This window comes from Scomber scombrus, chromosome 17 (genome assembly GCF_963691925.1).
Source record: "Scomber scombrus chromosome 17, fScoSco1.1, whole genome shotgun sequence".
NCBI classification, from domain to species: domain Eukaryota; kingdom Metazoa; phylum Chordata; class Actinopteri; order Scombriformes; family Scombridae; genus Scomber; species Scomber scombrus.
Genome location: NC_084986.1, coordinates 20,464,740 through 20,481,531, shown reverse-complemented (window position 1 = coordinate 20,481,531; position 16,792 = coordinate 20,464,740). Strand labels below are relative to the sequence as shown.

General features: G+C 39.9%; 1 protein-coding gene across 1 annotated transcript in view; it reads right to left on the bottom strand.

Moving 5' to 3' along the window:
* Positions 1–16,792, bottom strand: part of lama2 (laminin, alpha 2) — a 189,317-nt gene that overhangs the window by 118,313 nt on the left and 54,212 nt on the right. The window contains exons 6-15 of the mRNA XM_062436956.1: positions 15,819–16,009; positions 12,601–12,780; positions 11,773–11,862; positions 9,580–9,697; positions 7,905–8,083; positions 7,695–7,794; positions 7,119–7,176; positions 6,073–6,175; positions 5,729–5,869; positions 2,438–2,602 (exon numbers count right to left, since the gene is read on the bottom strand). Coding sequence (XP_062292940.1) covers positions 2,438–2,602; positions 5,729–5,869; positions 6,073–6,175; positions 7,119–7,176; positions 7,695–7,794; positions 7,905–8,083; positions 9,580–9,697; positions 11,773–11,862; positions 12,601–12,780; positions 15,819–16,009 — 1,325 coding nt within the window. The remainder of the gene's footprint in view (positions 1–2,437; positions 2,603–5,728; positions 5,870–6,072; positions 6,176–7,118; positions 7,177–7,694; positions 7,795–7,904; positions 8,084–9,579; positions 9,698–11,772; positions 11,863–12,600; positions 12,781–15,818; positions 16,010–16,792) is intronic.

Here is a 16,792-nt window from a genome sequence, read left to right as displayed (position 1 = left end):
ATTGTTAGCTTCAGTGAACCACGGCCGTAGACTCTGTGTTGCTGTGGTCCTGCTTGACGTCCATGCCATTGTGCCATCGTCCATTGTGATCTACTATATAATAAAATTGAATTGAACTGAAAGTTAAAAGGTAACTGATTCATCTGCCAGATCTTCTGAAAGGTTCACAGTCTTATAAAGTTGAAATGTCCTCAAAATCATCTTAAAATAAAGCTTTACACATGCGGAACACTTCATTAAAATAATGCTACACCTCCATACACGCAACGCTGTGAGTTCATATTTTAGCTTTACACTCTGAATGCCACTTATCTGCCCTCCATTGCCAAATAAACCAGAAACAATCTAAAACTCCTCTTTTAGCAGAGCGAGCTCTAATGAAAGTAATGGCTATTCTGGTGAGTGAGCAGTCCTTGGTCCTACACAGCCGATGAAATACCCAATGAGCAACAGTGGAACATGCTTCTGGACCAATGAGCACCTACGGAGCGCGCTAACGGGCCAATGAGCATCCTCAGCGTTAATGAGATGGGAGGTCATGCAGGAGAATTGAGCTCATCATCACACAGACACACACTTATACTTAGATATATCTACTGCTAGTTTGTCATTACACACACAGCCTGTCACTTCCAATGATACACGCTAACATGATAGACCACAGTGTGTATGTGACAGAGTCGCATAGTCAAGTCACATAGCATCTATCTCTGTAACACGATCAGAGATTGAAGCAAAGAATCGCTTTTTCATACAGTGCTCGTACACTGCTCCTAGCCATCACACACACACATGCGTGCACACATACACACAGTGGTAATTTGTTTGTTTCCCATGTTTGGAGGCATTCGGTTCTGCTCCGCTGTCCCTAATGCCTCCAAAACACATCATTATCTGACTTATATAGGCCTGGCAGTGTGTGTGCGAGTATGTGTTTGAATGAGAATAGGGGTTTCTGTTTGTGTCCGTGCATGTGTGCGAGTGTGTGTTGGTGTGTGAGTGTGTGTGCGCTAAGAGAAAAACAGTTGATTATCGAGTTCAACAGGCGAAACACTGTTTACCCTGAGAGACACAAAGCGAGAGAGAGAGAGAGAGAGATACAGAAAGAGACAGAGAGAGAGGAGATAGCTCGGGGGAAGTAGAGGGAGATGATTTAGGAACAGGGAGGTGAAAAATGGGAGTCCTGGAGAGACGGAGTGAGAGTTAGAGGAGCAGACCAATGAAAAGAAGCAGGGATGGAGGGATGGTTAGAGGAATAGAGGGATAGAGGTTCAGACAAAGAAGTGAGATGACAAGCTAGGCCTACAGGGTTTAAAGTAATGAAATTCAGTGGTATATTCCTCTAAGCCATGACACCCAGACAAACATCACAGTCAGTCTGTTGCTGTAGCAGGGCAACAACTCGACTTCAGAAACATGGACTGAAGCTATTTGCCAGCTGGAGTGATAAAGTCTAATCATGGCCACAGAAAAACCGCAGCGCAAATTCAAACAGTCGACATTAGCAGAAGTAGATCCAGAAAAGCAGGGCTTGGAGGGAGGTGAGCGTCCCAGCAGGATATGTTTTCACCAGACTTATATATACAGCATATATTTTTAGATCATAAACCAACCTGTTTATACTGTACAGTATGCGCATGTTTGCTCTAATGATGTGGTCTTTACATATTTGCCTGTCAGTGCCATCATTAGACTGTGAAATGGTAAGAATTGCTCATGCTGTAATGCACACAGTCAGTTAGCAGTAACATGAAAGCGCTTGGACAGTCAGATGACACATGAGATTGTGGTTGTGTTATTATAGTGTACAAAAGTCTATACCATGTAACCATTATTGCAAAAGAGTTTTCATCATTTTCAGAATCGTTATCACGCAAAATACACTTATTGGACTGAAATTGTAATATATAGTATTGACAAATGAGGAAACATTACACCAAATGTGATTTACTCACTCATGTATGGCTAAAGGCAATGTGACACATCAGTGACACATACAGGGGGAAAGAAGAAGACTATAAGAAGTGTTATTCAACTGTTCAAAATACAGGCAGGAGTTAATGTACTATTACATTTATAATACTAATTGTGTATCAGACGAATTTATATTTTCATAGCAAGTTTATCAAGCCATTCAAAATATAGTTTGACTAAATGTAATGCATACATACCATACATTATAAACATTTTAAATGATAGTATCAGCGCATACTGTTAAATACCCTGAAAAGTAGTTCCATAAAAAAAGGATTTGATGGTCTAATTGTTAATGTTTATTGTTCCTCCACATACAGTAGCTCCTAGGTATCAGTGTGTCTCTTTGTTCTCAACTGTACAAGAAAACCTACCGAGTTTTTTGCTGAGAGCGGCAGAAATGAACATTTTATTTTAATTGAGGTGATATATGTGTGTATATGTGTGTTTGTCTGCATCTAACCTTGTTTCCCAGGAATAGTCCAGGTGCGTTCCAGTAGTAGGCGGAGCCAAGATCGTTCACAACATCTGAGTGTCGGGCGCTGAGATAAGGAGGCGTCTGTCTGTGAACAGACCACACTCTTCCTCCTGTTTCTCCAATCAAGTGCCAGCCTGTCAGAGTGGTTTCCTGAAAAGCAACAGGAAAAAATGAGATTACTTAGCACAAATATTTACATATGGTTCACTTTCACCTCCACTGATTCAGGACTTGTGTTGTCTTATGTTGATATGTCAAGGCTAACATTAAGTAATAATATTACTAAATAGTAACAGCCTCAACTATATCATGTCTTATTTTGAAGTACATTAAAAACATGATGTGCAATAGCTTTTTAAAAAGTTTTAAAATCAAGATCCTGAAATGTAATGTAATATCTGAAAATGAAGCTGTCCATGCTGTAAAAAGGAGTACTGGAACATTTCCTCTGCTGCAGGAGTTCTTCCAATAATCTTGCAAAGTACAAGGAGTTAGCTCTCAGCAGCCTTGTTATTTGGCACTTACATTACATGCAAATGAGAAATGTTGAGGTGTGGCGAGTGAAACTGATGATTTTAAAAGTACATTGGGAGAGTTTCAAACAGAACTGACCTTCATATTTGCATAGAAATATCAAATTATTTCTAGTCAAGCATTAACGTTATGCTCAGTATCAGCAGATCAGCAGCTTCAGCTTCTGACAGCAAATATATTAAAGCAAGTCGCCAGTCATATTCAATGCAGATGGACGTTATAACCAGACATGATTTCACTGTTAATGGCCAATGGCTGGTCATGCTTAGCTTCTGCTTACTATACATAACAATGTACTAGTTGTTCAAATAGATTTTTACCTCCACCATCTAAACTATTCCTGTTCTAAAGCAAACTTGGTAATTGCATCTCCTTGTTTGTACACTTTGTGCATCCAATATCTCAATAACGATTGGGCTCAGTTCCATATAGGCCTTTAGGGTTTACAGTACTCCACATTGAATCTTGCATCGCTGCTTAGGTTCACTGGGCAGCACCCTCAGGAGCTTAGAGCCTAGGCTGCCAATGAGTATATAAACACTTTTTTAATAGATCTTCTAGCTGTTAAGTGCCTCCAACAGACAGAAGGGTAGTCTTTTCAAAATGATTCTTTTTAAATGTTGTAAGTACTTGATTAGTCTTTTTTTCCCAACAATGTGTCTTCTAACAAAGAGCAGTCTGAACTAAAAATTTAAATACATTTCAAATCAGTTTCTTAAACTTCAAGATCATTTCATGTCTTCTTAATAATTTAACTGTTTCAGACATAAACTCCTCATGTTACTGCAGCGTTTCATATAACACAAAACAGCTTGAAGCATGTCAGTGATATTAAAAATTAAATCCATACCTGTATTTTCATATGTTACTAGCCCTGTGGAGCTTTTCTCTGAAATACTTACATTCCTAAAATACTACATTTTAGGATTTTTTTAAAGGTCTCATCCAATTGAAATGTGAGTAAGTAAGAACACAAAATATGTTTAAAGGTTCTTTACATCTGTCACATATCAGGCAGAAAGTCTTGCTACTGACACTTAGAAAGAGTTTTTTTTTTCCTCAACTCCTGAAGGATTTTGCGTGTGTGTGTGTCTGTGTGTGTGTGTGTGTGTGTGTGTGTGTGTGTGTGTGTGTGTGTGTGTGTGTGTGTGTGTGTGTGTGTGTGTGTGTGTGTGTGTGTGTGTGTGTGTGTGTGTGTGTGTGTGTGTGTGTGTGTGAAAGAGAGACAGCCAGACACATATCTGTCGTTGCAATTAACCTGACCTTGGCTTCCCCTTTTGAACACACACACACACGCACACGCACACGCACGCACACACACACACACACACACACACACACTCTATCTGTGTCTAAATCAGAGCTGTCATCCTGTCAGCGTCTCCTCTCCCCTCCTCTCCTACCCCGCCTGTCAGTCAAAAACTGTTTTCCTCTTTTCACCTCTCTCCTCCGTCTTGCATCTTGTCTTGTCTCCTCCCTTCTCCTTTCCAGTCTTGTCCTCTCCTCTTTTTTTCCTCCTCTCCCCCTCTTTGCTCCTCATTTTCACTCTTCTCTTTTCCTCTGACCTCAACTGTACTACATCCACATCCCATTTCTCAACTGTGTGCTCGGTTAAAGGTTTTGTCTTTGCTTTTAGAATTACTTGCAGTATTACCATTTCTTTGCTGTTCACTGTTGCATTTTGCTATAAAATCAATATTAGTGATTACACTTTTATTAATTTCCAGATGCCTTTAATGTTTGCTTGATTTAATAATTATTTCTGCACCTTGTGTGAGAAGCATCTTGAGCCTGAGGGATATTTATCATAACGTGTGCAGCAGTGTGGAAGAGCAGTTTGCCTGTCATCTGCGAAACATTGTTTGGGAAGCCTAATCAGTGAAATGATTCTCTCCCCTTTATCCATATGTATGAAAGGGAAAAAATCAAGAAAATAAACAGGAGCAAATATGACGAGTGAAAATTAAATGCATATTCTGCTTCGATTTTGGAGGGTTAGTTTTGCGCTGAATATTGTCCAACACTAACAATCAGATTTATGTTTGCTGAGGAACATTTCAGTCAGGGAATCTGGTACTGAGAAAGATGAAGGTTTAACTGGCTTTTGATTTTATAGGATATCAATGACAGACTAAAGCTTATCCTTTACTCTGTCATCGGTTGTTAAGTTCACACAGTTTATTTAAGAGACGTGTACCATTGTCTCCTGTCTCATTACTGTGTGCAAAGCCAGTCTGTTTTGTAGAGTACTTCATACTCTGGCAGAGTAGGTGGTATGAGTTGCTGTATGTTAGCTTCCTCTGTTTTTGGCTCTGCGGCTCTCCATTCTCTTACAGGTCAATACTACTAAGGCAGTTTGGTATTGATTAATGCAGCAAATTCTGGTTTCAAAGTTTTCCAAAGTTGAACTTGACACGAAAGATTCACATGGATTTAGTTTTCCATTGTAATGATCAATTTAGCTCCAAAGATTCACTGTTTTAAATGCGTTCAGGCGAAATTGATACAATTTAAATTTCCAGAAGCAAACTTGGTTGAAATAAATGTAAGGAAAAAAGGAAAAAATGAATTGTTAGCTGTAAGTCACAATACCAACCATGGCTAAACAGATCAGCTTAAATTGTGCTGTTAAAATCAACCTTTTAGAAATACAGTAACAGCGTTTATTTGTGAAATCCACATAAACAGATATCAGACTTCCTTATTGGCTGACAGAGGAGAAGTTTGTGTGTAGTTTCTTACATTCTCATAAGTCCATGTGGAGGCAGAGCACTGACTGGAAACGCCCATGCAAGAGCACTTTTCGCAGCCACGTCGATTGTCACCTTGAAGATTGTAGAATCCCAGTTTACAGCGGTCGCAATTCTCTCCCTCCACATTTTCCTGAAGGAGAAAAAGAGAGAGAGAGAGAGAGACATAGAGGAAGATGATGAAGAAAAAGGCATGCAGCAAAGTTTATGGGCTGTCCTCTAACTGACGCACAAGACATGTTATTGCAGTGTTAATGTGGTGAAGATAATGATGACAGGGCTAGAAAGGTTAGCGTGGAGTACTTGTCATTATTGTGTGTTTAAGCGTATGTGTACCTTGCACACGCAGGGTGTTATACACGGGTCAGTGTTGGTGCTTCCCTCCATGCTGCAATTACAGCGCTGACATGACGGGTAGCCCATATAACCAACAGCACACCTAGAGACAAATGAGTTTAATAACAATAATAAAGATGAAGTTGATGAGTATTAGAGAGGCCATCCCATAACCAGAAGGTCAAAGCGTCAATTCTCCTAACGACTGCCGCGTCCATCCTGCTAAAACTGTCTCAGAGTCAGACACCAAAGCTCTGGTTTGCAGCAGACAGCTGACCTTGCACCAGAGGTGACGTGCATGTACAATATGGGTCTCAGAGGAAATTTACTAATATACCCCTAATTAACAGAGAAAGTGAGCTGAAGCAAGTCTGGAGCATTTTAAGAAGTGATTTTAAAGACAATGATTATTTTGCTGGCCTGGTTTGCTGGAAGGTTATTAAAAGTTTAGAGGGAAAGTTGTATCTGCTTTTAGATTGGATTACATTAGATCAAGCTTGAATGATAACTACTGGGAGGTTGAATCATTGCAGAGGGAGAGAGGACAGTACAAGAAGCAGTTACAGCAAAAAATATTAATAGTAGTGATTAACTGTAGAAAGCTTCTCTCATTATTGTATTTTGATTCTCAAGTTGTGATTTTAATGACAGGAGGACTTTGGTTAATGATATCATGATAATATCCAAGCTGCAGTCAAAGACCAACAGCAAATCAACACAGCAAATGAAATTGCATGTCTCATTACGTACAGTGTCATCTATATAGTGACCTCTTTGCATCATCTAAGGTACAAAACCAAGTGTGATAGAGTGTGATAACAAATATCATTAAAAGATCTTAATGGAAACTTTCTGGCAATTTTCAAACACTAATTGGAACAGACAACAGCTAAAAGGTTCGGCTCACCTGTCACAATGTGTCTATCTCTTTCTGTATATGTGTGTGTGTGTGTGTGTGTGTGTGTGTGTGTGTGTGTGTGTGTGTGTGTGTGTGTGTGTGTGTGTGTGTGTGTGTGTGTGTGTGTATGTGTGTGTTTTTTTCTCACCTGTCACACGATAAACCCCCAAAACCCTCCTTACACCGGCATGACCCTGCTGGCTGGCCTGTCAGTCAAACAAACACACACACACACACACACACACACACACACACACGCACAGAGAGAGAGAGAGAAAGAGAGAGAGAGAGATTTTTAAAAAACAGCAGTGTAAGTCAAAGAGAGAATAGTTATCTCTTTGAAGTGGCTGCGACTAAAATAGCTCCTCTTTCTACACATAAAAAAGTTTTTAAAAAATGGAGTGAAATGATCTCTAATACAAACAGTTGCTCTGTTCTGTCACAGAAGGTTTTCAATAACGAAAGCTTCTCCACACACAGATGAACTTGACTAACCCCATCCCCAAAGGAAATCACACTGGGCTGAATCGACCAAAGCAGCAATTTAAAATGAATTAAAATGTAAGGCGTGTGCTTGCATTCACTTTAAAGTGCTGCATGGGTGTCCACTGTTTATTATGATTATTAAAAGTTCAAGACATGAAGAATAAAAAGAAAAAAGAACAGTGGTAGATGAAAGGAAAAAGACTGAGAGATGATGAGAGATAAAAGATTGTTAGCATACTGGGCGTGGCCTGGCTGGAATCTGCGACACAATATTGGCTGATAGAACCATGTGGGTCACATGAGCAGGGGACGCAGGGGTTTTCATCCTCAGCGCTCACCTGGACAGGTGGGACAGTCAAAATGTTTTAAACACAATTAATATTCACCTCATCTTCACATATTTCAAAGAGGGTACAGATACTGTTAAATTGAATTAAAGGTGATGTACCTCAAGAGGTCTATAGTATCCTGCCACACAGCTCTGACAGTTGACACCATCTGTGTTGTCAAGGCAACCGATACAGACTCCTCCTCCTCTGTGATGGCCGTGGATGTCCAGGCTGAGAGCTTGATCGGCTACAGTCTGATTGAAGTAGCATTCCTCTGCTTTACCGTGGCAGTTACACTCTAAAAAACAAACACACAGGCAGGAATAGACTGCAGTACCGCAATTTGATAAGATTGTAGAGTCCCGTCCTCTTTATCGAAATACTGAGCATGAAGCCAGGAGGACCGCTTCTCTAATCCCTTTACTGCTTCCACTCAGGAGTTGAGAGAAGAGGGGAAAAACCCAATCCTGTTTGGAAGACAGCACCCTAAAGTATCAATCAGTTACCATGAGCAGTGTGTTATCTCCTGAGCTCCAGAGAGAAAAAGTAGGTTTTCCATTCAAGCTTGCCCTCACGCTCTCCTACGGTAGTTAAACATAAGCCCTGTTTTCCTACTCACTGAGCTTACCATCTTAAATTCCCAAAAGAGAAGAAAGTGTCATCTTCTGGAATTTTGAGGGGAAACTGGGATTTGCACTTTCGCTCCAGGAAAGGTTTCCCCCCTGTAAACGGCCTCAATTCCAAGCTATGGGGGTCTTTTTTTTATTTAAACTAAGCTGGTTTTATACATCCTGTTAAGTCAAAATCTACTGAACAGTTCTAAACTCACCAAGCACTGATGCAATTCAATTGGGGCATAATTTAAAGTGTGTTTTTGGTGGCGTTTTTCTTTATACAAATGGTCAATCTAGGGAAAGAGTATTACTGTACAGATTAGAGGCAAATTTGTGATATACAAATAAAATTTACCTGACTTGTGTCACAATGATTACTGATATCTGTTGTTCCTCTGGTTCTCATGAATGCATATTTCTTATTTAAGTATCATACACCCAAAAGGTACCAAAGACTCTACTTACATCACCTACAAAGGCAAGAGAAAAGATTGAGAGTCATGTTTCGATACTCTACACCTTTCCTTCACTGTTGTGATCGGTCAGCGCTTTTAACGTTCGCTCTCATGATGATCATTCGTTGCCTTTGTGATGCTGTGTCACTGTCGAGGCGGCCGACTCATTAATCAGACCATTAAGGCTATAGACTCTGTTAGAAGGTGTAGCCTGTGTGAAATAAAGTGAAGATTACATGTTGTTATCCTGGTTTTATGGTGGCAGGTGGAAGCCTCATCACTCTACCGCTCCATAGTTGATGAAGGTTAATGGACGCAGAAGGTGACTTTTGATGGCTTTATAAAGTCTTATATCAAAGGCTGATACTGATTAGAGGAGCTGAGATTGTCATACTTGCCAGACATAGTTAAAGTCTGTAGAGCCCATAGATGTTGAAAAGTGTTCTGTGGTGATATTAGAAGCAAATTACCAAGGAACATGTGCTATGTAGTGACCAAATGCTGCTTTACAACAAAAGTGGGCTATGCTTTTAACATAAACAAAGCACACAAAGAGTAACATAGAAACTCTGCAACAACATTTCCAAGCAGAGAAAGTTTGTTAAGTAACTATTAATTTCTGGGTAAAAAGGATTTGTTGTGATGTGACTGGACTGCTTTTGGCTTACGGGTAGTTGTGTGTAATTCAGGCGTGTTATTAGTTGTTGTGTTATGGTTTTTCTTACTCTCGCAGACATGTCGAGTGAGGAAGGTTCCTGCCATCCAGGGCTGCTGGTTGTAACCAGGGCAACAACGATCACAGCTCGGCCCGCATGTGTTGTGTTCACATTCACAGCTGAATTTCTACACTCACACACACACACACACACACACATGAACACACACAAAAATAAAAATGAAAAACACACAATAACAGTGCAGATCTAAGTTTCACAGATTTGTCAATTAAACAGACATGAACAACTGGGTTTAGATAAATGGATTTTCCTCTAACTCAAAGCTGAAGGAATGCTAAACATAGTAACAATCTGAGTCACCATCATATTCAAATTCCAGTGCAGCCACTTTTTCTCCAGAATCTATCAAGCACATGATGAGGGAAAAATAACTATATTTTAAAATGTTAAAATATGGCTTGGTACATACAAGATGAGTTTGTGCTGCTTTGTGAGACACTAGGTTAAAAAAACAAAAAAACAACCAGCTATCTGTAACTCTGTGAAAGGTTTTAACACATCTTAAGTACCGTAGCCATGTGTAGCGTATCCACACCTAACATTAATGTCAAGGTGTACTGACTAGCCCTCAAGTACACTTTGTCATCACAGCAGCAGGATGGGAACTTTAACTATTTAAAGGTTTTTAGCTGGTGTTATTCTTTAAAATGGAGAAACTTGAAAACCACAAAATAAAAAATTTCCTTTGGCATAGGGTGAAATGTGACTAAGTGATTTGGCCTCTTTTATGTTGTGGTATCACAACATTCTCATGAATGTGAAAATGGATGATAATTACCAATATGCGCGGCCTACTGAAAGCCTATCAAAAAACAATGTATTCACAGGAGAGCCAACTGCACAGAACTTAGCTCACTTTCCAGTTTGTCAGTCAGTAGCAAATGGGTTCGCTACTACTTTCCCAGGAGAGAAATACATTCAGAACCAAACACAATCAAAGCAGAATGTTGCAGGAAATTTGCCAGCTACGAGGTTCAGTAATTCAATTTAGGACTTTCTGTAAATTGGTTGATGTGGAGAAGGTGCCAGATTTAACTGAGAGGAGAGCAGTACAATAGCACAGTGAGAGCCAAGTTTGGATTTTTTGGCACGAGCGAATTTGCCCCTTTTATCCGAGACTCAACGCTACAAATTTGGCTTCAGGCTGCCTTTGTGCTGAGCATGCATCGGAACAAATGATCTGTAGACGATCATCAACAAATCATCTCGCAGGTCTCCACCTTTTCTGCTTTCTGAACGTCTGCCCAGGGCATTAACTGCACGGATAGATGAACGTGTATCAAAGTGAAGGAGCTAAAAGTCCTGTGGGAATAGAAGGCTAGATATAATATGTCACCATTTTTTATCAGTATAGTCCCTGTTAATTTAAAAAAATCAATCAATTAATAATCTCTGAAAAATAAATAAATAAAGCAGAACTCATATGTCAGATTACATAGTGAGTTATACTACCCTAGTAAAAGCATGTTCACAATGATAAAAAAAAAAAAAAAAGCATTCATCTATAATACTTTATCCACCACCTGAAGCGTTTGCAAGTGTATTTTAACTACCATCCTGAAAACCAGTAATTCTAGTAAATAAAAGGAGGATTTTCAGCCAATTGATATCAAAAATACTGCTAAGCCCACAACTTGGCCATTTTTCCTTATTATATCCTCTTGAGGTGGAACGAACAGATAAGACAAGAGAAGAAACTGGAGCTCTCAACACACCAGTGACATCACTTATTGTCAATGACATCATCACGGACAAGACACAAGTGTCACATCTGAGTTAGACTCTGTGGTTCAGCCTCCGGACATGTAAAAGACACAAGGCCACCGATGTGTGTGTGTGTGTGTGTGTGTGTGTGTGTGTGTGTGTGTGTGTGTGTGTGTGTGTGTGTGTGTGTGTGTGTGTGTGTGTGTGTGTGTAGAGAGAGAAAGATCAGGTGTCTGGTATCAAACACTCGACTGTTTGAAGTGACACGCGAGACAACACTTCACTGTGTCACCTGTGTCCCCTGTAGGCAGGCAGACACACACACACAAACACATACACAAAGAAAGTTTGATATAAGGCGGTAGATAAAACGCTAATGCCTGAGGGTACTCTTTGCTCCTGTTGAAAAGTATAGAGGAGTTCCATTACCTTGGAGATTTTGGTTACTGGACCGAGAGGGAGAGAAAAGAGTTTTACCTTTGTAAAAGCGTCGAGGGGACAAGCCTTGGCATGGCCGTAACAGATACACATTCCTCCAACTGAAATGTCCTTAATGGAATAGTAGTACTGAAGAAAGAGATCAAGAGAGGCAGGATATGTTATAATGAACACTACAGTATTAATGTGGTATTAATAAATTAAGTTGCATTATTAGAATAAGACCTTGTTCACTCACTCAACATTTCAAGATTACAGTTGGAAAAAAAGAATGTCTTGGCCTAACAAAAGATGTCTAACACCACATCTAGTGATGTGCTGAACAGTAGCATTACCACTGAGAGCAGCAGTGGATCTGTTTTCTGTGATTATATAACCTTGCTGGGAATAATAACGGTTTAATATTACATTAGAAGCAGATTGTTTCGGTTTGCTAAGGTTACCACATAATAATGTTACCCTTATCTTTATGACACACATTTTCTTAACAGGTAATCACAGCTTTTTTAGTTTTTTAGCTGTGAATGTAGTATCAGTCCCGTGAGGTATTGTTGCTGCTGAATGAATATTAAGTCATATGAATAAAACTATGTTTGTGCAGTCAACATCTTGGGTTGTATGGAAGATCAATGTCGCAGGGAAAATATGCCTAAATAAATAATTGATAATGAAACATTTGAAATGATAGCTATATAAAATCTTATCTGTGTTTCAAGCAGTTAGTAATAGAAATGTATAAGCTGTGGCTGAGATTTAATTCTATTTTTTATCTATTGATCTTTTTTTTTCTGTAACTGAGAAAAGAAGAGAAAGAAAGAGGAAAGAAAAGAAAGAACCAGTGCTGTGCATGTGTGCGTTCAGCCTTACCCGTCTCGTCACGATTGGATCGATATCTCTGGGGTCATGAAGTGTCAGAGTCATGAGGTCGGCGTTCAGCGTTCTGATTCGCTGAAACACCAACCTGATGTAGCGGGCAGAGGTGTAGTTCAGCAGAGTCGGGGAGGGGTCATCGGCACTGGGACGTCCATTGATTAAAGACGTGTGGATCTATAAACAGAGAGACAAGAGAGACATAATAAGTACTGACATGTAACAGCAGAGTTAAACCAAGATGTGGTGCAAAGACAAACATATAAGGTGCTTTGAGTTTCCTGCAATGGCAGATGGAGGAAGGAGTGAGAAGCATCTTTGGTAAACAAGAGTAAATAGATGAGTAGCGGGAGGGTGGAAGACTAGCAGCAACCTCTTAGTGACAGGAAGAAATATTTATGGCACATTTTGTTCTTGAATTAATCAACCATGGTGTTATTAGTTTTCAGTACTTCAACTAAGTATCACATTTAATTTGATACGTTTAAACAGTTGTTAAATATGTAATACCTTTAAAAAAAAGACATTAATTTCAAAATAGCTACAGTAAGGTAAAACTGAATATAGGGTGCTATGTGGAGCCAGGGGTTGTTTTTGCAGTGCTGTACATATTTCAAATGGACTACGGGGAGACAGCAGAATGGCCCCACGCCATATAGTAGTAGTAGCAGTAGATGTTGACTGGTAACTTTAAAAAAAGGCAGCACTATTGACAAGTTGAAGACAGAAGTAGATGAGCTGCCATGACAGCAGTGCTGCCTCCCAAGTAAACCTGCGTATAACACTGTATAATCACAGAGACCTTGTAGAACTAGTTGTATATGTTGAAAATATTATTGAGGTATTGATTTCGGGTGATACTCTCACTTCACCATTATTGATTGAGAAAATGATCTGTACATCACAAACCATTGGAAAAGGAGGGAAGCAACATTTTTAAAGACATAAGGTGAGTCACAGTACAGACTCCTTAGTATCGCATTTGTTTAATACAATCAATGGAAGTCACGGATGCTGTTTGGGAAGCTACTTGTATGTACTTGAATGTAGCTAATCAAGCTAAGCAAATAGCATATACACCGTTATCAGAAAGCTGTGCTACCCCAATGCTGCTGGAACCTATTGGCTAACAAATCATCGAATAATAATTTGATAATGGACAAAATTGTGTCCAGTTATCAGAAAGAAACTGATGAGGCACAGTCTGAAATAACCACGATGAATACAGGGACTTTGCTCAACAGAGCATGTTGCTTTTGTGCATCAGAACTTCTCAAAGGACACTTTTAGACCATGAACACTTAAGAGGCAAAGTGTTTCTTTGGACAACAAATCATATTCAGCCCTGTTTCAGGTTGTTATCTGTTCAGGGACAAAGTGTTTCTTTGGAAGACAAATCATATTCAGCCTTGTTTCTGGTTGTTATCTATTCAGGGACAAAGTGTTTACAAGGAAGGAATGGAACCTCTGATATTGTGACTGCCACACAAAAGTTAAATAAGCCAAACAAGCAGGACTTTCAATTCTGTATTGCCAATAATCAAAAAGCAGTCACATAATAAGGAGTGTGAGGTTCTGTCTGCCTGCCTGTCTGACTGTCCATCTGTCTGTCTCACTAATGTGGCCAAAAGCAACATTTGGCATCTGCAAAAAATGTCTTAGAGTGGGCCGACAGTGCATGTTTGTGTGTGCGCGGGTTTCTCAGTGCGTGTGTGTGTGTGTGCGTGTGTGTGTGTGTGTGTGTGTGTGTGTGTGTGTGTGTGTGTGTGTGTGTGTGTGCGTGTGCGTGTTTGTGTGTGCGCACGTGTCGAGGGGGAACACTTGATGGGTGCAAGCTGTACAGTTGGAAGTAACGAAGGAGTTTGTGTTTGTGTATGTGTGTGTGTGTGTGTGTGTGTGTGTGTTTGTGTGTGTGCGCGCGTGTGTGCGTGATGAGTAGTGGGGTGACATTGTGAAAGTGTGTGTGTGCGCGATGCTGTGACACATCGCCTACGACTCATTATGGTTTCACTGTGATCAGACGGCTAGGGAGCTGTCAGCCACACACACATACACATGCACACAAACACACACACACACAGACACACACACACAGACACACACACACACACACACACACTCACATCCATACAGATACACACAGAGTAGATACACACATTCAGACACCTCCGTCGTTACTTGCAGCTCTTGACATCTCCCAGCTCGCACCCCTCTAGCGCTCCCCCGCAGGACACAGTCACACATACGGTGCAGACACACAAGACGACATACACTAACGCACACGCACACAGACACACACGTCCGCACCCATGTAAATGCATGCACACATTCAGACAGGCATCTACAATTAGAAGTGTGTAGGAGATGTAGATGTGTGATTAGTTTGTTTTCACTGTTGTGTGTGAGTATGTGTGTTTATTTGTGTTCTGCAGTCCTCTTTCTCTTCATTAATGTCAGTTATAGCAGACTCGTCCCCTCTGTTCATACTGGGTGCAATTGCACACACAGCTGATCAAAGCAACATAACAGTAAACAGTGGTGCGCACATTTGTGTCTCAGTGCGAGCGTGTGTTTTCAAAAAACCAGCACCCGTTACTCCTATTAGTAATTAAAATTATATTAACAGTTCTGCACATTGAAATTAAACTCTGTCAAAAAATCTGCTGTGTTCCAATTATTATTATTATTATGAAAATCAGCCGCATGTGTCACTTTAATGAAGACCATCTATCTTGCAGAGAAGATTTTTTCCTTACGGAGCTTACAGTACATATAAAGATTGTGCTTTTTGCTGTTGTATTGTTCACATTTTTTGACTTTGCTCTGTCTTTCAGGGGCTGAACAGGCTAGGATGCCCTGTCTAATTCAAATATATATCTGCCTCTGTGTATCTGGCCATTGACATGACTGATGCATGGTTTGAAGCAACAAAAAGTTGAAAATATTTACATTAATAAAAGGGAACATAATCCAGACAAGTGCAAGGCATGTGGCGTTGGTAATGTAAAAGAAAAACACTTTTCCTGTGAGACTGCAACTCAATCCACCTCACTTTACCCCAGTCACCCAATCAAAACGGTTCTGTTATTACACACAAGTAAAATCAACTAAACTCAACCCAACTCAACTAATGATAGAGTCGCCATGTGATTTAACCTAAACCTAAGCCCAACTTTCTAAATCCCAGTGACAGTCTCTGTAAGGAAAAGTGTTACCTCTCCGTTCTCCAGAGGGTGGATCTTTGAATAATAAGATGTGCAGATAACTTCATCATCCGTGGCGTAAGATGGAGGTCCTGTCTTTGGATAAATGTTGAACCGGGTCAGGCACTCTGTATCTGTGAGGGCGTAGTACTGCCAGGGTGTAAAGGTCACACCATCTATCGAACGCTCCAAGACCCAGTTACCTGCGCACAAAAATATCGGCGAAGAAATAATGATGTCAAGCTTCGAACAAGCGTGGAGGGGAAAGGATCAATAAAAATGATAACGGATATCAAAGCCTGTGTTTAGGTCACCCTACTTAAAATACATAGAAAATTGACATAACTTTCAATCATATATTCAGTCACATATCTCTAAATAACATGAAGCAAATGATGATATCTAACATCCTGCAGTGGTTGAAAAATTAAATGAGAAAATTAGAAGGAACTAAACAGATTGCAGCCTATGAACAGCCACCTACTCTATGCTACTTTCAAGATACTGCAAGTTCCATTAATGGTAAGTCACATTCTGAAAAATGTGCTGTGCTTATTGTCACTTTACTTGAACGTTTGACCTTCAGAGTTCAACACTAAAAGATTTTTCAAATTCATTTTCTGAAAAGGTAAAGAGTCTCTGTGCTGCCCTTCAATCTGAGTTTAATGGGTGTACGTATATGAGCACAATTTGTGGCATCACAAGTAGTTTGGAGCCAGTCTTGGTCCAATAAGTAACTTAGACAAATGCAATGTGGAAGCTGATGTTGATAATCAAACACAGAAAGGATGGCAAAGTGTAAACCAAAAGTGGTTTCATAATGTTTTGTTGTTATCTTCCCATTTGATTTGACATTGTATGCTAAAGTTGTATAATGCATATTGCTAAGGTGCTGGAAGCATCAACAAGTCCAAATTGATAGAAGACATTTCCACACACTTAGATCTATGCAGTGCTTCACTTAGTTTGGAGCTTTTAGTCTCTCA